The sequence below is a fragment of the Xenopus laevis genome, chromosome 7S (genome assembly GCF_017654675.1).
Source record: "Xenopus laevis strain J_2021 chromosome 7S, Xenopus_laevis_v10.1, whole genome shotgun sequence".
Lineage (NCBI taxonomy): Eukaryota > Metazoa > Chordata > Amphibia > Anura > Pipidae > Xenopus > Xenopus laevis.
In genome coordinates this window covers 112,595,294-112,616,435 of record NC_054384.1, presented here as the reverse complement: position 1 = coordinate 112,616,435, position 21,142 = coordinate 112,595,294, and the positions used below count along the sequence as shown (strand labels likewise).

The following is a 21,142-nucleotide window of genomic DNA, read 5'->3' as shown; positions in this document are numbered from 1 at the left end:
CCTGGAGAAGAACTGAGGAAGCTTGTGGTTCTCTGGGGATGTCATCAGATCTAGATCTGGTCACCTCCATCTCCTCGCTATTGTCCACAAACCTGACCGTTCAGGCTCCAATCGCCCAGGTCTATTGACTGGTGACTTAACAAGTCTACCCTCCAATTCAACTCCCTGGTATATGGATTGTAGTAATCGCCATTAAATACATCTGTGCAAAATCCATAATGGGGCTCAACTGTCTCATCATTGCTTTGCTCCTGGTGCCCCCCTGACACTGGACGTAAGTCAGTGTTGGACTGACCCACAGGGAGACCAGGAAAACTCCCGGGGGGGCCCAGGTGTCAGTGGCCCCTCATGCTGATAAATTCTCCATATATTTCTATGAGAACAAAGAGGCTAAATAGATGGAATAATTGATTATAGTCTGTAAACAAAACAGACTAGGAGAATAGAGGTTGATTGAGGAGATGAAGAATATTAGTTCTGATAGTGGCCCCTGGTCTAAGGTTTTTGGGTGGGCCCTGGTGTCCCAGTCCGACACTGACGTAAGCAACTAGTGCCGCTACTTTGTCTAATCTTATACAAACGTCCTCCATCAATATTAAGGGTTGGAAGGTCTCCAGTGCTTTAACAATGGCTCTCAACTCCAGGATATTGGACTACAGATAAGATACATCTTCATTCCACTGACCTTCAACCGACCATTGTTGCCAATGAATTCCCCATCCTGAGGCTGAAGAGTAAATATCTAATGGCTTCTGCTCTACAAGAAGATTCTATCTGGTCTCTCGCCTCCTCTCTGAGGAAATCGGATCTTCTCCCAATCTTTCCTCTGTCTGTTTTAGAAACATTTGCTGCATTTTCCTCATGTTCCATCTGGCCCACACCAGTCGTTGAGGTCAGTCACTTAGAAAGCTCATAAATTGTCTTCATAATAATATATTATATTCTGCATCGGTGAAACTGCACTCGCCATTTCCTTAATCTTGAGACAGAGAAATCATTCCTAAACTGGTATCTATCCATTCTCCTAGATAGTCCAGTCTTTGAGCTGCTTCCAGCCGTCCAAACCTTTCCATCATCACGTTGTCTCGAAGCTTCATCAAGGTGTTTAGTGTGTACTGTTTCTTTAAGAGAAGGGGAAGTATATTCCCTAGCAGGGGCACAACTGTCATCTTTATGTAAGTTAGGGAGCCAATATTCCGTACTAGCAGCAGTATCGACATTATTCTCAGTGTGACCAGTTGTCCAGGCTGCAGTGGGTTCATAGAGTGGTGCAATTGGAGGCCAGGAGCAGCATTGTTTACTGTACAACCGCTAGGGAACCAGACTGATTGGGAGGCAGGAGTATTGTTTCTTAGGGAAGCACCCTAGCAACCAGATAGCAGCTATATGTACCTGCAGAAGATTGTATAGTGCTGTATGTGTAATATCTGTATCCTCTTCTGCTTTTCCTACAACTAGTAACTGTTCCATGTGACTGAATTCCCATGATTCCTGCTGATTTGCATGATGATTATTGGCTGTTCAGTTTGCTGCCACTAGATGGTGCCGTGATACCAGGGGTTTTGCCCATTGCCCGTAGATTACAGTTCACTTACGTTTGCTCCATCTTACAGTAGAACTACAACACCCAGATAGGCCAAAAATCGGCCAGATATCGATCGGACAAGTTTGATTTTTCGTACGATCCAGGACCACATTGGCTAGTTGATGTGGTCCTGGGACCCATTCGTAGTATTGTAATCCGATCTTTAGGCCCCAGGGCTGAACGTTCAGATTCATCCGATATTGCTTAGCCGTTAGTGGGCATATTGGGCCAAGATCCGCTCGTTTGGCGTCTTACAGTGTATGGCCACCTTTACACCTGTACCTGTATATTTCTTCTGTTAATCCACCCAGATCCCTCCTTCCACCCTGTGCCCCTCCAATGCCCCACCCTGCTGCCACCCACCTTTTATGTCACTGCCCACCTCTTTCTATATCATGACTCCACCCCTTTATAAGAACTGCCCACCTCTTTCTATATCATAACTCCACCCCTTTATAAGCACTGCCCACCTCTTTCTATATCATGACTCCACCCCTTTATAAGCACTGCCCACCTCTTTCTATATCATGACTCCACCCCTTTCTATATCATGACTAAACCTCTTTCTATATCATGCCCACCTTTCTATATCATGACTAAACCCCTTTATAAGCACTGCCCACCTCTTTCTATATCATGACTCCACCCCTTTATAAGCACTGCCCACCTCTTTCTATATCATAACTCCACCCCTTTATAAGCACTGCCCACCTTTCTATATCATGACTAAACCCCTTTATAAACAATGCCCACCTCTTTCTACATCATGACTCCACCCCTTTATAAGCACTGCCCACCTCTTTCTATATCATGACTCCACCCCTTTATAAGCACTGCCCATCTCTTTCTATATCATAACTCCACCCCTTTATGGCACTTCCCAGGGTTGCCAGGTTGGTGATTTCCCAGACAAATTGGGCTACTTATATAAAGCCCAGGTGGGTTTTGAAAGTACAAACTAGCCAAGGTAAAGATTTGGGCTACTTTTTGGTCCTGGGAAACCAGCCAACGTTTTTTCTTGCCCTAATGTGCCAAGCCTGCGTCTCCCAATGCATGTTGGGTAATGTCGTTTTTAACAAGCTGCTAAGTTGAATGTAAGACTACAATACCCAGCATGCAATGGGACTGGCTTGTGTAGAAGTCGGGGGTTACCAGATTTGGGGCTCAGTCCCCCAGTCTCCCGTAACTCTTAAACATTCTCACATTTTCCACTGACTTTTCTCAATTTCAGACAATATTGTGGCAAAAATCTTTTGGCTAAAGGTTGATCTGTTTCACCAATATTTAGTGAAATTGTATTTGTATTAGGCCTTATGGGACCCCTAGACCTCCTGGGCCCCCTCTGTAGTTACCCCCCTGGTGACGGGCGAATCTCACCCATTTTGCTTCATGGAAAAATCAGTGAACAATTTAAAAAAAGGCGCATTTTCACATATATTTTAGACTTTTTTTACTGCACAATATTAATAATTATAATATTTTTGGGCTACTTTTGAAGTCCCTCTTAGACCTGACAACCCTGACCCCCCCCCCCCCCGGTGCAGGAGCAAATACTCCAGGGAGGGGCCGCCAAGAGCCAGTTCTGTCCCAGCAGAGAACCCCCCAATAATCATTTCCCCTCATTTCTAAGAATAAAACACAAATTTCTCTATTTTTCAATCAGTTTTAATTCAAGACAAAATCTGACAATAAATAAAAAAAAATCTCTAGAACAACAGTAACGAATGTGACGATGGTGAGCGGCGACGCACAAACCCTGCACCGATACAAATACACGGACGCACAAGGACACACCCACAATGGGGCTTATTCAGAGCAAAATCCACATCTCCAACATCAAAGGGGAAGTAGTCCTGGCTTGTAAGCAGAGTGTATATATATTTCATTTCAGATATATCCCTGACTGTGGGTGGGAGCTACCATACTACTTGCCTTAGCAATTCCCACAGGCTGCACAAGAACAACGCCACCTAGTGTTCAGAATGGATTCGGTTGTAACTGTCAATAAGCAATGGCTGAGGTCGTGCAGCAACATGGCAGCTCCAACTCATAAGAAAGTTCTGTGCAGCCAGTGAACAGTCTCTGGATGAAATAATCACAGCCTTAGCCTCAGTATAGAATATATATATATATATATAGGGTTTATTATTCACCCCAGTAGGACCAGCCGATGCTGCTGTATTATTTGCTGGATAAAGGGTAACTACACACGTCAGTCATTACAGGGGCCCCAGAAATAATCAGCACAATGACCAGTAACTTTGGGGCCCCCTGGTGCCACAAATACAGAGAATACAGACAGGAATAATAATAATAACAGCGCTACACATATTTCATATCTCTCATTATCAATAAGACAAACTGACCTATCAGCTTTGAGCTAATGTGCAAAAATAACAAACTGTGTGACTAAAATAAATATTTACAGTACTTTAACAACATCATCATCATCATCACTGCTCGGGTCTCATTAGACACACCTGCACACTGACATCATCCAACAGAAAAAAAAATATATATACTTATACATATAAATATATACGTTAATAGCTCTAGGGCTGTACAAGGAGGAGCCTGTGGGGGAGGTGGAGCTTCATGTAGTGTTCACTAGGGTCCAGATTCACTACAATGGATCAGTATAAGGACTGGCAAGCACTAGGGGTCACCCCTGCCTGGTGCCAATTATATGGGGGCAGCTCCTGGGGGTGTCAGTTTATAGGTGGGAGTCAGTGCCACGTTATTTACATGGAAATGATCAGAATGGGTTGGGGGGGTACAGTCGTTATTAATGATCACTTTCAGTATTTCCCATAGGGGGAGGTACAAGCTGCAGCCCCCAACATCAGTTTGTAGTTTTACTCCATTAGAGGGGGGCTCCTGGCATTCTCACAATCTGCTTCTGTTTCATAAACCCACCAGGTCTCAACTGCACCCCCAAACCCCACTAACAGGGGCAAAAATACAAAACTTTGTGGAATGTCAAACTCCTAACCCTCCTCTCAGCAAACACCACTGGGTGACTGGTAGAAAGGGGATTTGGGGGATTAAGGGTGAAGACAAGGGACAGACAGACAGACCCCCAGTAGGAGGCTCTGGCAGGACAAGGGCACGGTGGGTGTGAAACGATACAATACACAAGATTAACACTATAAAAACACTCCCCAAAGTCTGTGTATTGGGGGGGGGCACAGCCCAGATTCCCGGGCCACATTACTTGGGCTCCTGTAACCCCTGGGGGAGCCCACTAGTGGGGGGGGGGGGCTGTCAGCTACCCCCAATGCCAGTGCTCAAGACAGTAAAGTGCCAGTGCTCAGGAACCTGTATGTGTCAGCTGCCCAACTGGCGACCCACTAAGAGATTTCTGTACCCCCCAATCAGTTGCTTCGACTTTGAATAGAATGTGCCCCTTGGGAACAGCTGTGTTCTACAGTCCAGTTGTACAAGAGCCGCCCCAGGACTGATCCCCACATCTCACCAGAGGAGATCCCCCAATTCCCAGGCTGCCATGGGACCTAGTGTTGGGGGCTGCAAAGGAGGGTCCCCCCAGGTCTCCCTGCAGTGGAACTAGCTGCCCCCAGTGTATACAATACAGTATATATATATATACAGTATATTGGATCTAATCAAGGTCTCACAGGTGCCCTTAGACAAAAATATTAAAGGAAAACTAAAGATAAAAAAATACTATGTTATGTAAACAGAGTCCATGGTGATGGGGGAGTCGCTCGGGGCCCAGGAACCCGGGATCGAATCTTCCTGATGTTAAAACTCCCATTAATTACAAAAATAACAATTATTCTAACCATTATATATATAGATTTGGTGTCCTGGGGAGCTCTGTCCTTCCTTCATGTCTGACACAAGTGGAAATGAAATGAGGAAGAGGAGGGTTAATGCGCAGTTCCTGGCGACAATAAGCAGGGTCTCCCGGAAGCGGGAGGTGGAAATACGTCCAAATAAAGAGCAAAGACCAACTCCCTGCCCCTCTCCCTCCCGCTGCTTCTCAATCTCCTCCGGAAACAGTCGTCGACCAACCGCAGGAGTGGGGAGAGGCGGAGACTGGGGGGAAATGACAAAAGGAAGATGCTGGGGGGCTGAAATGTTACACTTGGGAGTCGTCCGCATGCCCCAAACTGTTTAACTCCTCCGCCTGTTTGACCATCTGACTCTCGCCCCCGCGGAATTCCGAGGCGATCTCGTCGAACGTGCGCCCTCTGGTCTCGGGGACTTTGAAGTAGGTGAAGATGAAGAATATGAGAAGGAGGACGATGAAGATGATGAAGACGTAGGCGCCGCACAGTTTCTGGAGAAGACATAAGAGGAAATATTCAGGACTTTGGATGAGAATTAACCTGTGAAATATTCCTGTGCCCCAATAATGTGACGTCTAGAGGTTCTAGGGCTTAGAAGGAACTTAAGGAAGAACCTCGTTCTGCCCAACTGCCCTAGGGAATTATTGGTGGATCTAGCGGATTCCATGGATCCTCCCAACTGATCATCTTTGAGTCCAATCATGGGGTCCAGATGCTTTAGTAATGCTATTTCCTACTTTCCCCCGACCCACAACCCACACAGACGAATTCACTCACCTCTACGTATTGGAAGCCCATCCCTACGATGAAGTTGGAGGTCCAGTTGGAAAGGCCGGCGACTGCAATGGCTGCTGGGCGTGGGCCCTGGCTGAAGAGCTCGGCGACAATGAACCATGGGATGGGCCCTGGGCCAATTTCGAAGAAGGCCACAAAGCCAAAGATGGCCACGATGCTGAGATAGGACATTCCACTCACAGACTCCTGCAGGGGGGGACAGGGGAACCAATAAGGACCAGAATACAGCTTGGCACCCCAATTCCCCTCCCCACCACCCACATTTACTGATCATTTCTCAGACTTACCAGCAGAGCCAACGCTATGGTCATCAGGACGGCACAACCAGCCATTCCAGCCAGTCCAATCAGGTGCAGGGTCCGGCGGCCGGCACGTTCCACTACAAACAGCTGCAGAGACAAAAAAACTTGTTCCAAAGATGCCACCACCAACCCCTGCCAATCCAACCAATGGAATACTCCATATGGGACTCACACAGCCCCAGGGGATAACTATGGGATAATAGGGTAGTAGTTAAAAATTCACCGGTAGTGAGTAATGGTTTATAAATATGTTATTTATATGCACTTTAATACACTTCAATATTTATATGGTTAAAGCACTTTAACTTATTACACTATTTATTATGGAACAATGTTAAAATGATATTGTGAATGTAAACTTTGAAATATGAAGGACTCCTTATTTGTAATGGACTTATATGTAATGGACTTACCTTAATTATCTATGGAATTGAGGAATTGGCATATTTAAGGGGTTAAAAACTTGAGGTGTATGGTAAAGCATTGAATTGTGGGGGGAAAAGGCGGGGCTTTGTACTTATAGGTGTGTGTAACACTTGAGAGTTTATCCTGATGAAGGGAGGTTGAACCCCCCGATCTTTATGGTGAAATATTAATAAAAAGAGGGGCCACGTCCCTGACTGCAGATATATAGGGTGTGTGCGGATCCGTGAAATTACTGCTGTTACTCACAGACCCCCCCACACAATATTCCCGGCCCCATAAAGATACAAAACTCACCGACACGACAGTGAAGGCCGTATTCACAATTCCGGCACCAATGGTAGCGTACACCGGCTGCTCAACTTGGGCCTTTTGGAATATCATGGTGGAATAATAAAAGACCTGCAAAGACAGACAGAAGGTCAGTTGGTTGGGTCGGGCTGAGTCCATACTGGAGCACTTGTTCATTTCAGTTGCCTCATTCTGACCAGCGACTACTGAATCCCTATGACTGGCGCAAGCCAAAAATGTTGAGGAGGGATAGAGAAGGCAAGCAGGTAAGTTCTGGCAGGTAAGTTCTGGCAGGTAAGTTCTGGCAGGTAAGTTCTGGCAGCATTAGGGCGAGTGTAGTGGTGATGGCATGTGAAGCCCAGACATTACTTACCGCGTTGATGCCAGAGAGCTGCTGTGACAGTTGCAGGACGATGGCGATGAAGATGGGCTGGCGGTAGAGTGGGGAGCGGAACAGTTCCGCAATGGTGACTTTCTTCTCTCGCATCATCTGCCGACTCTCTTCCTTCATCTCCTGCAGGTCACTGCTCACGTCTGTGGTGCCTCGGAGCCCCTTCAGCACTGGCCGAGAGAGAGAGGGAGAAGGTGAGACCTGGGAGAAGCCTCCTGAGATGCCTTCAGGGGCAGTGACATGGGACTTACCACTCTTGGCTTTGTCTTCCTCATTGCGATTAATGAGCAGGAATCGTGGACTCTCTGGGCAGAAGGGCAGCACGATGCACTGCAATATGCTCGGCACAAATATGCAGCCCAACAACAGGGGCCACAGGGACTCGTTCCCCATGATAGGCTTCAGCCCAAAGATCTACACAAGGAACAGAGACATTTTAGCTCAATTGAGAAGATCCCCAGCCACTTACTCACCCCAACCAGATGGACATTCACTGAACACCATGGGATTGTCCCCTACCTGAGCAATAAGGATTCCAATCACAACTCCCAGCTGGTGCAGGGTCCCCAGAGCTCCTCTCAGTGACGTGGGGGAAATTTCTCCGACATACATTGGCACAAAACCAGTGGTGAGGCCACAGTAGAGTCCGACCACAAACCGCCCAATGATCAGCATCTCGAAGGAGGACGCCAGCTTGGAGAATCCCATCAAAATGGCAGCTAGAAAGGCCAGGATGTTGGCCATCAGCATGGAGTTGCGTCTGGATTCAGAGGAGAGACGAGAACATTAAGAAACAAATTCCATGGCATTTATTCTTGATTGACCAGATTTCTGGGTGGCACTGATGTGGCAATACCTGGATGTGCCCCCCCCCCAAGTGGTATAAAAAGGGGCAGCCTGGATTCTCATTGTATGGGAGCCCTTGCCCTTGAAAATACCCTGGAGAATGTTGGGAGTTGTAGTCCAGTAGTGGAGCAACTGGAAGGTTCCCCTTTAGAAACAGAGGAGCTGGAGGGACACCACTTACCTGCCAAAACGGTTGACAAACAGTCCCACAGAGAATGAGCCCACCATGCCACCAACTGAGAAGATGGCCACAGACAGGGACCACAGGGAGGTGAGGGTGGTCTCAGAGATGGGCTCATTGTAACGGCTCATCCACGTGGCATTGTAGAAGCCCTCGATCACCTGCAGGGAAGGAAAAGTTACACTATTAAAAGGCAAGAAATGATAGAACATAAAGGGTTAACTTTCACCTGAAATCTGTGATTGGCTGATGGTCACCATGGAAATATCAACCACAAACAAACTCATTGGGGGTGAACAATCCAGAGGGGCGTTAGTGCTCAGCTGAACTCGAACACCCCATAAGGCAGAATTGCATTTGGCTGCCCAGACTGCAAGTCAGCTGGATAAAGCCTTTTCTGATACTCAGGATACATGGGGTTAATAAGAAACTGCTGCTTGGTGTTAATGAACCTGCTCCTGGGGTGTCACTGTATAGAACGAAGTGCAGTTTAGGGCAAAAGGCCACTAAATAACAGTTTTCCCCTTTAATTCAAGCTCAAGTAATGCAGGAAAACAACTCCCAGAATGCTCAGCTGCACAAGTAACACAAGGATACAACTCCCAGAGGGCTCCGTTGCACAAGTAACACAGGGATACAACTCCCAGAAGGCTCAGCAGCACAAGTAACACAAGGATACAACTCCCAGAATGCTCAGCTGCACAAGTAACACAAGGATACAACTCCCAGAATGCTCAGCTGCACAAGTAACACAAGGATACAACTCCCAGAAGGCTCCGTTGCACAAGTAACACAGGGATACAACTCCCAGAAGGCTCAGCAGCACAAGTAACACAGGGATACAACTCCCAGAAGGCTCCGTTGCACAAGTAACACAGGGATACAACTCCCAGAAGGCTCAGCTGCACAAGTAACACAGGGATACAACTCCCAGAAGGCTCAGCAGCACAAGTAACACAAGGATACAACTCCCAGAAGGCTCCGTTGCACAAGTAACACAGGGATACAACTCCCAGAAGGCTCAGCAGCACAAGTAACACAGGGATACAACTCCCAGAAGGCTCAGCAGCACAAGTAACACAGGGATACAACTCCCAGAAGGCTCCGTTGCACAAGTAACACAGGGATACAACTCCCAGAAGGCTCAGCAGCACAAGTAACACAGGGAAACAACTCCCAGAAGGCTCCGTTGCACAAGTAACACAGGGATACAACTCCCAGAAGGCTCCGTTGCACAAGTAACACAGGGAAACAACTCCCAGAAGGCTCAGCTGCACAAGTAACACAGGGATACAACTCCCAGAAGGCTCAGCTGCACAAGTAACACAAGGATACAACTCCCAGAAGGCTCCGTTGCACAAGTAACACAGGGAAACAACTCCCAGAAGGCTTAGAAGTGCAAGGGGTGCAGTGTCCAGCAGGGGCAGAGGGGGAGGGGCAGAGGGGGAGGGGCAGGGGTGTGTCTCGTTAGTGACATGGATCAGCTGTTATTAAAGCTGCCAGAGACAGAAATATGATCCTGGGCTCGGGGTGAATGAGTCCAAGTTGCTGAAATTCCGTGTGATTGGTCGCCTCGCGTGATTGGTCGCTGGCTGTAGCATGATGCAAGCGCTTGGGATACAGACGCACTGTCCTGCAACATCCTATTTGCCCTCTGGGAAACTTCCAGCTGCTCAACAGCCACAGCCCACAGTGTCTTAAAGGGGCCGCGCCTGCATCACTGAGCGATGGCCAATAGTCAGTATAAAATAGGGATGGGAGTTTCCTTTTAGCCTCCCCACACGGGGCTCCCATGAGCATGACTATGGCAGCTCTCACACCTACAATGCCCATGTCAATAAAGCTCTATTTATTACAGGGAACCCTTACCAAAAGCTCTGCTCTGTGTCTCTTTCCAGAATTAAAATCTAGTTGCTATGAACAGTGGCCCTGGTGACCATAAAGTGCAGCAACTATAAGGCTATGTTGTATCATCTTCTTTATTCGTCTGCCTTTCAGCCCACTGCCTGGTTGCTAGTATCAGTCCTCCTAGCAACCAGATGCTTACCAGGAAAGTGGCAGAGCTGATGGATAAGAAGAACACAGAGCAAAACCAAGACAAGGTGAACTTTCCCTTTAATTAACGCTGGGTGATCATGGGCAATGAATCGTTAGCAGACAAAGTGACCCACAGGCGCCAGGGTCACATGACCGGTCAGGCCACTTGATATTCAATAAATAACACAATAGTGTGTGAGCTCACAGGGAGAGGCCATTTGTTTGCAGCAAGTCAATACCAGTCTGATCCACCATTGCTGGGTGAGTACTGATGCAAGTCCCTGATTGGACGAGGGCTTCACTATAATTCAAACACAGGAGGGTAATGAGATCTGGGAGTTCCCCCTCCTCCTATGGATTAGAGAAGCTGGAGATGCGCAACAATGCCCACAAGCACAACCAACGGCCTTTCTATACATTAGGGAGCCTGGCCCTTTAAGTGCTGTTATAAGTTTCAGTTTCTATGTCTGGATTGGCTGGAGCGAGTAGAGACAGGATATTCCACTCGTCTAATCTGGGGGTGTTGTCGCTTGAGAGGAATGTGGCACATTCTGTTTCTTAAAGGCAAAGGTCACCACCCAAAAACAAAAAAATGACATTGCTACTCTCCAGTGTCCATTCACTGCCCCTCTTGGTCCAATGTATCAGAACCCGCTCTTCTCCAGGGCTCTTATTTAGCTGGCCTGTGCAACTCTGCTTCCGGAGTCAGAACCAGCAGTGCACACTTCTTGAAGCCAATAGGGATAGGCCCAGGAGAGCATTCAGGTTGCATGACTCACAAGTCAGACCAAAGGCTCTGTGGCAGGAAGGGGTTAACAAGTGGCAGTGACTCAGGGGCCCCCTTCAAGTTGGCATCAGGATGTGGCAGAGACACCGAGCAGTTAAAGGAGTTAACAGGGAAATGGCATTGAGAGCGGCAGCCAAGGTTACTACTTGGGGGGTCTCTGAATTCCAGACTGAGCGCAGCCCCGGGGTGACAGAGTATAAAGGTCCTTATAGAACCCCCCAACTGCCCCTTTGAGGAACATAAATTGCCCCTTTAAAGGCAGAATGAAGACTGGAATCAGGTGGACACAAATCTGACCTTCGTGGAATTGATTCTTACAGTGTTGGTTCTGGGCCCAATGGACCCCGGGGGGAAACTAAAAGTGGCCTATTGAGTGCTCAGACAACCTCAATCTCCCTAAGCAAATCTGTTATTCCCAGAGGTGAGCAGGACGCTGATACGTGATTGGCAGGAGCTCAACCAATTAGTGGGCACAGAGAGTGGCAGTGTGGTTGTGGCTGGAGGGTCTCTACTGTCCACGAATGGGAACCCCCCGGCCCTCCAGCTTTTGCCCCCCTAAAGCTTCTTACGTCTTGTTTGTAAAGATTCTCATTGATCAAGTCATGTTATATCTATAGAAGTTCTTACCTCTTGTGGTGCATTAATCACTCCCGTGTTGTATCCAAACTGTAAGGAGCCAATCACAGCCGTGCAAACAGCCAGCATCAACTTCGCCGTCATCTGCAACAACAAATGGGGAGCGGGTGAGAATGGGGGGCACAGAAAGTAACTCATATGTCTGCCCCCCATATGTGTAAGTGCACTGGGGTGGGCACTTACAATCAATATGTGCCCAAAATAATGCCCTTCACCCACCCACTAACAAAAATCTAATTCAGCCCTTTATAGAACTCCTTGGCCCCAATGTGCACCAACCACCATGTTCTGTAACTGTTTAATTACTCTTATCAGTCCTTACCCTGAGGAGCTTACACTCTTATTCCACCAGCAGCCAGTTAACCTACCATGAGGGGTAAATGTGCCCCCAAAAAGTCTCAAACAAGTGGTGAAATTTCCCTATGGCTTATTGCCCCAAAGTACTGCAGGGTGACAATGGCAGTTATTTCAGGGGCAGTTATTCCGGGGGCACTTATTTCGGGGGCAGTTATTCCAGGGGCAGTTATTCTGGAGGCAGTTATTCCGGGGCAGTTATTTCAGGGGCAGTTATTCCGGGGGCAGTTATTTTAGGGCCATTTTTTCAGGGGCAGTTATTTCGGGGGCAGTTATTTTGGGGGCAGTTATTTGGGGGGCAGTTATTTTGGGGGCAGTTATTTGGGGGGCAGTTATTCTGGGGGCAGTTATTCCGGGGGCAGTTATTTGGGGGGCAGTTATTCCGGGGGCAGTTATTTCAGGGGCAGTTATTCTGGGGGCAGTTATTTCGGGGGCAGTTGTTTCAGGAGCAGTTATTCCGGGGGGATCAGGCTGGGGGTGGATTGGCTGGGGCTGCCACATACAAGGGTCCCTGTGTTCCCCGCTCACCTATAAAGACCCCATTCTATTCCAACACACCAGGGTCTGAGCAAAATCCCATCATGTGTTTCCTGAGCAGCTTTTTCCCTGGCAGCAAATGCCGTCACGTCTCCCACTATAAACCCTATGGCACATACTGGGCATTTGCACCCACACTGCCCCCTGCCAGCCCTCCCCACTGACCCGGCACTGTTTAAAGGGCAAGTAACACCCAGCAAAGGAAACGATGCTCCAGCAGAACAAGCACTAAACCAGTTTATAGAGCCCAGAGGAGTGGGGGAACCAGTGAATTAGGGGTGCACTTATATAGATTACTATGTACATGTGTCACAGACAAACCAAACCACAGAGACAAAGCCCCCCGTCACTACAGCGACAAACTGCCCCCCATGTGTACGGCTGATACAATAATGGCTCCTGGACTGGCTGTTTGGGCGGGTGCTGCGGGTGCTGCGGGTGCTGCGGGTTCTGCGGGTGCTGCGGGTGCTGCGGGTGCTGCCAGGGCTAAATATACACAAATGACGTTTCTCGTGTTCTTATTATAATGAAAGGTGTTACTGCATTTCCCAATCTGGGACAAACCAAGAACTGGAAGAACAGGAGCAAATTGGATTGAGCCACAAGTTCAGCAAAAATCTCCCTGTGTCCCATATCCTGATCTCACTGCCCTACACATTGCTGTGCTCCTGACCCACAGAGCTTGCAGTCTAAACTGGTAACTGAAAATACAGAGATGGTCACAGTCACTACACTCTGATACAATGTGACACTGATACAATGTAACACTGATGGGGAGACACTGATACAATGTAACACTAATGGGAGACACTGATACAATGTAACACTAATGGGAGACACTGATACAATGTAACACTAATGGGAGACACTGATACAATGTAACACTAATGGGAGACACTGATACAATGTAACACTAATGGGGAGACACTGATACAATGTAACACTAATGGGGAGACACTGATACAATGTAACACTAATGGGGAGACACTGATACAATGTAACACTGATGGGGAGACACTGATACAATGTAACACTAATGGGGAGACAATGATACAATGTAACACTGATGGGAAGACACTGATACAATGTAACACTGATGGGAAGACACTGATACAATGTAACACTAATGGGAGACACTGATACAATGTAACACTAATGGGAGACACTGATACAATGTAACACTAATGGGGAGACACTGATACAATGTAACACTAATGGGGAGACACTTATACAATGTAACACTGATGGGGAGACACTGATACAACGTAACACTAATGGGAGACACTGATACAATGTAACACTAATGGGAGACACTGATACAATGTAACACTAATGGGAGACACTGATACAATGTAACACTAATGGGAGACACTGATACAATGTAACACTAATGGGAGACACTGATACAATGTAACACTAATGGGGAGACACTGATACAATGTAACACTAATGGGGAGACACTGATACAATGTAACACTAATGGGGAGACACTGATACAATGTAACACTAATGGGGAGACACTGATACAATGTAACACTAATGGGGAGACAATGATACAATGTAACACTAATGGGAAGACACTGATACAATGTAACACTAATGGGGAGACACTGATACAATGTAACACTAATGGGGAGACACTGATACAATGTAACACTAATGGGAGACACTGATACAATGTAACACTGATGGGAGACACTGATACAATGTAACACTAATGGGGAGACACTGATACAATGTAACACTGATGGGGAGACACTGATACAATGTAACACTAATGGGAGACACTGATACAATGTAACACTGATGGGAGACACTGATACAATGTAACACTAATGGGGAGACACTGATACAATGTAACACTAATGGGGAGACACTGATACAATGTAACACTAATGGGGAGACACTGATACAATGTAACACTAATGGGGAGACACTGATACAATGTAACACTAATGGGGAGACACTGATACAATGTAACACTGATGGGGAGACACTGATACAATGTAACACTGATGGGGAGACACTGATACAATGTAACACTAATGGGGAGACATTAATACAATGTAACACTAATGGGGAGACACTGATACAATGTAACACTAATGGGGAGACACTGATACAATGTAACACTAATGGGGAGACACTGATACAATGTAACACTAATGGGGAGACACTGATGGGGAGACACTGATACAATGTAACACTGATGGGGAGACACTGATACAATGTAACACTAATGGGGAGACACTGATACAATGTAACACTAATGGGGAGACACTGATACAATGTAACACTAATGGGGAGACACTGATATAATGTAACATTAATGGGGAGACATTAATACAATGTAACACTAATGGGGAGACACTGATACAATGTAACACTAATGGGGGAGACATTAATACAATGTAACACTAATGGGGAGACACTGATACAATGTAACACTAATGGGGGAGACACTGATACAATGTAACACTGATGGGGAGACACTGATACAATGTAACACTAATGGGAAGACATTAATACAATGTAACACTAATGGGGAGACACTGATACAATGTAACACTAATAGGGAGACACTTATACAATGTAACACTTATAGGGAGACACTGATACAATGTAACACTGATGGGGAGACAATGATACAATGTAACACTAATGGGGAGACAATGATACAATGTAACACTAATGGGAGACACTGATACAATGTAACACTAATGGGAGACACTGATACAATGTAACACTAATGGGGAGACACTGATACAATGTAACACTAATGGGGAGACTGATACAATGTAACACTAATGGGGAGACACTGATACAATGTAACACTAATGGGGAGACACTGATACAATGTAACACTAATAGGGAGACACTTATACAATGTAACACTAATAGGGAGACACTTATACAATGTAACACTTATAGGGAGACACTGATACAATGTAACACTAATGGGGAGACAATGATACAATGTAACACTAATGGGGAGACAATGATACAATGTAACACTAATGGGAGACACTGATACAATGTAACACTAATGGGAGACACTGATACAATGTAACACACAGTAAGTAGAGGTGATTATGGGAAGTCAGTAGAAGACAGTGAGTCAGTTGTGCGTCACACACTCACATCCCCAGACAAGAAGGCTCGTCCCGTTTCCACCAATAGGACGGCAGCTCCTGGCACACCCATAACCCCCCCCCCATTCACCTTTCCCCTACATGTGACGCCAGTCGCTCCCCTCCCTCGTGAATCTGCCAGTTGCCGGGCATTGAACCCTGGGCACGAGGCCACTATTCATTATTTGTGTCTATTACAACTCACAAGTCTTTCCCAGTGTAACAAGATGGCACACAAGGGGTTACACAAGGGGTTACACAAGGGGTTACAGGGAGGAGGTGAAGTTGCAGATAACGAGCCCCCCAGAGCCATCAGACTTATCTCCCAGTCACAGAACAACTGTCTCTTCCTACAAGGACAAACAGTAAAGGGTAAATAACCCTCTGTGACACTTACATCTACACCCCCCCCCGGGGAACAGTAAATGTGAACGTGCCCCCCCTCTGTCTCACAACATGTAGTAACTTACAATTAGCATTTGGCCCAATACAGGGGGGGGAGGGGCACAAATTAGATTCACCTCCAGGGAACCCCTATTGTACAACACTGGGGTACAGGTTGCAGCTCTATAGATTTCTGGGGGCCTTTGTGTTAGTGGGACAAGTTGTGAGGAGACACAGGAGGAGTCTGGTGTAAGGGCCACTGTCCCCCATATGCTCCCCATCATTTCCATGAGTGAAACGACAGTTTGTATCATCAAGTGCCAGTTTGTTGTCATTCCCTGGTGCCTGGATTTGTATAGGAGCCCAATGTTGGTCACTATACGAGTTCTGAGAATCCAGTCCTGGGTCAGGAGCACTCGGGGGTCATGGAAAGTCTGGGGCGACAGCTGGTGTGAGCGGAACAGGGTGACATTTCTGCCTTGGGAACATTCTCACATCACAGAGCAGCACCGGGGCCCAACTCTCTCCTTTATTTACTATCGGCTTCTGTATTTACTATCGGCTTCTGTATTTACTATCGGCTTCTGTATTTACTATTGGCTTCTGTTTCCAACCCAGCAGTGACTGGAACTGCCCTCAGCCTCCCTCTCCCCAAACTCTGTCTAACCCTGGTACCCCCCTCATACACCTTCTACACACTCACTGCAACTGGACACCCCGTATAATACCATCCCCCATACTGCACCCCACACAGTACCACCCCCCACACAGACAGTCATGAACCAATGAGATGAGAGTCAGACTGACAGTTTAGTCTCCAGTCCTGGTGTATCTGAGGCCCAATGTTCCTGCCCAGTCACCCCCAGAGCTTCAGGATCACTAGATATTGTGTCACATATAGAAATGACCTGAAACATGAGACGTGTGTGTGTGTGTATATATATATATATATATATATGTGTGTGGGTGTATAGTATATATATATATATATGTGTGTGGGTGTATAGTATATATATATATACAGTATTGGGTGCTGCTGGGCTCAGATGTTAGAGGAGAGCCTGTAGTTCTGTGTGTGGCCACTAGAGGGAGAAGTGAAAGAAGGAGCCGTATGAGCGGGTGGCCCAGACATTGTATCTCTATTATATTTATATATATATTCTCTCTATATTCTCTATACATTGGGCCTGTGAGGTCTGTGGGGGCCCCTGTCAGACATGGAGGTGTCCCATAGATACAGGTCAGGGGGAGACACTGGGGGAGTCAGACTGGGGGTCGGTGGGAGATGATGAGTAAGTAAAAAAGTGGTGAATGTTGGGGAGACACTGGGGGTCCTTACCTTGTCCCCCGACTCCATGGCGCCGCCGCTGCTACAGAAACACAAAGTGACACAAAGTGACAGAAAGTCCCGGGAGGTCGCGGGTTCCGCACAATAAAGTCCCGGTGAGTCGGTGCCGGAATCTCTGACACAAATGCTGCTCCCCGGGGCGGGACTCGGGATATTACTGGGAGGTGTGTCTGTCTGCTGGGCCCGTGATTGGCTGCGACGCCTCAAGCCTCAACCGATAGACACGCCCAATAGTCCCTCCCCCTGCGCTGCACAAATGTGTTCCTTGCGCTGCGCCTGAATTTACAGAACCGGACACTTTCCTCTATTTACTGCCTGTACTTTATATATATATTATACACCTCTATCTACTGCCTGTACTTTATATATATATTATATACCTCTATCTACTGTACTTACCCTCCTATATATATATATATATTATATACCTCTATCTACTGTCTGTACTTTATATATATATTATATATATTATATATATTATACACCTCTATCTACTGCCTGTACTTTATATATATATTATATACCTCTATCTACTGTCTGTACTTTATATATATATTATATACCTCTATCTACTGTCCTTACCCTCCTATATATATATATATATATTATATACCTCTATTTACTGCGTGTACTTTATATATATATTATATATCTACTGTACTTACCCTCCTATATATATATATATATTATACACCTCTATCTACTGTCTGTACTTTATATATATATATTATACCTCTATCTACTGTCTGTACTTTATATATATATTATATATCTACTGTACTTACCCTCCTATATATATATATATATTATATACCTCTATCTACTGTCTGTACTTTATATATATATTATATATATTATACACCTCTATCTACTGTACTTATATATATATATATATATATATAAACCACACTACAATGTCTTGAAATAGTGAAAACAGTGGACAGTTTATTTCAGAAATAAACTTTCCACTGTTTTCACTATTTCAAGACCTTGTAGTGCGGTTTTATATTTTTTGGATTATTAAACTATGCTATAACCAGCACCCAGGCAGTTGCTTGTATTGCGAGTGCACCACTATAGACTCTCTCTCTCTCTATATACACTGTACTCACACTCACATCTAGATATTCGGCCTGCACTCATATCTATATAAACTATATAATACAAAGGTTACAACTGTGCTACAATTAGAGTTGGAACTATTTTCACAAATGATATTTTAACAATATAATTAATTGTGCTGCATATTTACATGGAAATAACACAGTTCTTACCACATTCAAATATAATATATGCGGTTTTACAACTCTTCCATCTATATACACTGGATTATTATCAATTATGGGAGTCATGTCTATACTATGTGGGGTGGGCCCCCAATGTTATATACACAGGATATAAATATATAACCCCCGATAGACAAGGAAGGCTCACACAGGCCACAGACACAGATAAGACAAAAACATTGTGACGCAGACTATTGGGTGGGGGGAGGGTGTAATGGGGGGGGACCCCTGGCTGGAATCTTATATCCTGGGCTATTTATGGCGCAAGGGAAGGGTCAGTCTCCTGCGCACACACAGGGTCTATAATAAGGGACAGGTCACATGTGAGGACCCTCCAAGCTGCTTACGCCTGTTCTATCCCATGACATCAGTTTGTCTGTTACCCCTGCAGATTGGCTGCTTATTAGGAGTCAGAAGCAGCAGTGCAGAGAATACATAGAGGCAGGCAATAGCAGTTACACACACACACACATATATATATCATTCTATACAGTATATATATATATTTATAGCCACCCATAGAAATGGATATTAGGAAGCTGCTCATAATGATCTTTCATTGCGCTAAAACAACTGCTGAGTTTCCCTTTGAGTACAATCAGTACAACACCTCTGCAGCCATTACTGAACTACAACTCCCAGCATCCCCTGACTTTTTTGTGGGAATCCAAAATGGTTGCTGGAGGCCAAGTCAAGAGATGAAGTTCCTTAGTCTGTTTGGTGTGTTTGGCCCCTGACTGGGAGTTTTTGTACTTGTCTGGCAAATAGGTGTGTGTAGGTGACAGTTGGGAGGTTCCTACACATCTCAGGGGGCACATCCAATGTGTAAGGGGGTAGTTAAGAGGGGCAGTTGGCATGAGAAGGTGGCAGTTAGGAGGGACAGTAGGGATGAGAAAGGACAGTTAGGAGGGGCAGTTGGGATGTGAAAGGACAGTTAGGAGGGGCAGTTGGCATGAGAAGATGGCAGTTAGGAGGGGCAGTTGAGATGAGTGGGGGCAGCTGAGGGTGTGTATGTGACTGGGGGGAGCAGCACATCTCAGACAGACAAGCTGAGCGCTGAGGGGAGGGAAGAGAGATTTGCTCTAATGTTTCTGTGGAAATGACTCATCAGACCATAAAGCAGTCGGCAGGTCCCGCACGTTCCTCTCACTGAATCACATCTTTCCTCTTGGCTTTGGGGGTTACCGTGGCCCCTGCCAACAAATTTAAGGGTGAAATCAAGGATATGGATCATGGGACACCTGTATATTCCCTTATTCCTAAACTTCCCTCAGTTACTACTGATATGCCCATAGCCCAAGCTGATTGTAAGCCTTGTGGCTCAGGAGGCATGTCTTCTAATATAGGTTTCTTTATTGCACATTCTGTATGTTTCCCTTTAACTCTATGACCACTTGTGCAGTAGACACACACACACAACCAGCCTGGCTGGGGTTAAGAAAAGATAAATCTGTGCCCAAGAGCTTACACTCTGCACCTGTAGAGGAGGACTTGTCTGATTACCTGAGTGTATTTGCGTATAATACACAAGAACCATAAATATTTTGTAAATTATATTCTTATTAATGGTGCTCAGTGATGTCACGACTTATCAAAACCTCTATATTATATTAAATAAGCTGCTCCCTGTAGTAAATTATGAGGATATTCCATGTCCTGTTGGCCTCAACCTTCATATGCTGATGAAACTCTTCTGTCGCTTATAATATCCTTATATTTTACAACAGGGGGTACAAGATTCACTATATATGTGAACTGAGAAGGGCCAGAAACACCTCCTTTGAGTCTCTGAACTAAAAGACCAGAATTCACCATAGGGGGCAGATTCTTCAGAACTGGCAGTGAGCTGACTGGCGGATGAAGGTTGATACAATAGTGACATCAGCAGCTTGTAGAGATCACAATGGTGAGGCTGAGGCAATACCCTGGCAATGGAACGTTACAATGTTCAGCCACTCAGCACATTCCTTTCATCATCCTCCTCCTCCTCATCACATGAAACGTGGGTGCCACCAA

The 21,142-nt window shown here is 45.9% G+C and overlaps 1 protein-coding gene across 2 annotated transcripts in view; it reads right to left on the bottom strand.

Moving 5' to 3' along the window:
• Positions 1–3,234: 3,234 nt before the first annotated feature.
• Positions 3,235–21,142, bottom strand: part of slc2a1.S (solute carrier family 2 (facilitated glucose transporter), member 1 S homeolog) — a 51,072-nt gene continuing 33,164 nt past the window's right edge. The window contains exons 1-10 of one of the 2 annotated variants that reach the window (XM_018228281.2): positions 17,832–17,989; positions 12,078–12,170; positions 8,627–8,787; positions 8,119–8,359; positions 7,851–8,013; positions 7,582–7,769; positions 7,215–7,319; positions 6,480–6,581; positions 6,175–6,378; positions 3,235–5,888 (exon numbers count right to left, since the gene is read on the bottom strand). In XM_018228281.2, coding sequence (XP_018083770.1) covers positions 5,688–5,888; positions 6,175–6,378; positions 6,480–6,581; positions 7,215–7,319; positions 7,582–7,769; positions 7,851–8,013; positions 8,119–8,359; positions 8,627–8,787; positions 12,078–12,170; positions 17,832–17,849 — 1,476 coding nt within the window. In that variant the 5' untranslated portion in view covers positions 17,850–17,989 and the 3' untranslated portion in view covers positions 3,235–5,687. Of the gene's footprint in view, positions 5,889–6,174; positions 6,379–6,479; positions 6,582–7,214; positions 7,320–7,581; positions 7,770–7,850; positions 8,014–8,118; positions 8,360–8,626; positions 8,788–12,077; positions 12,171–17,831; positions 17,990–21,142 lie in introns of those variants that run through there. The other variant, XM_018228280.2, reaches the window with a different exon arrangement.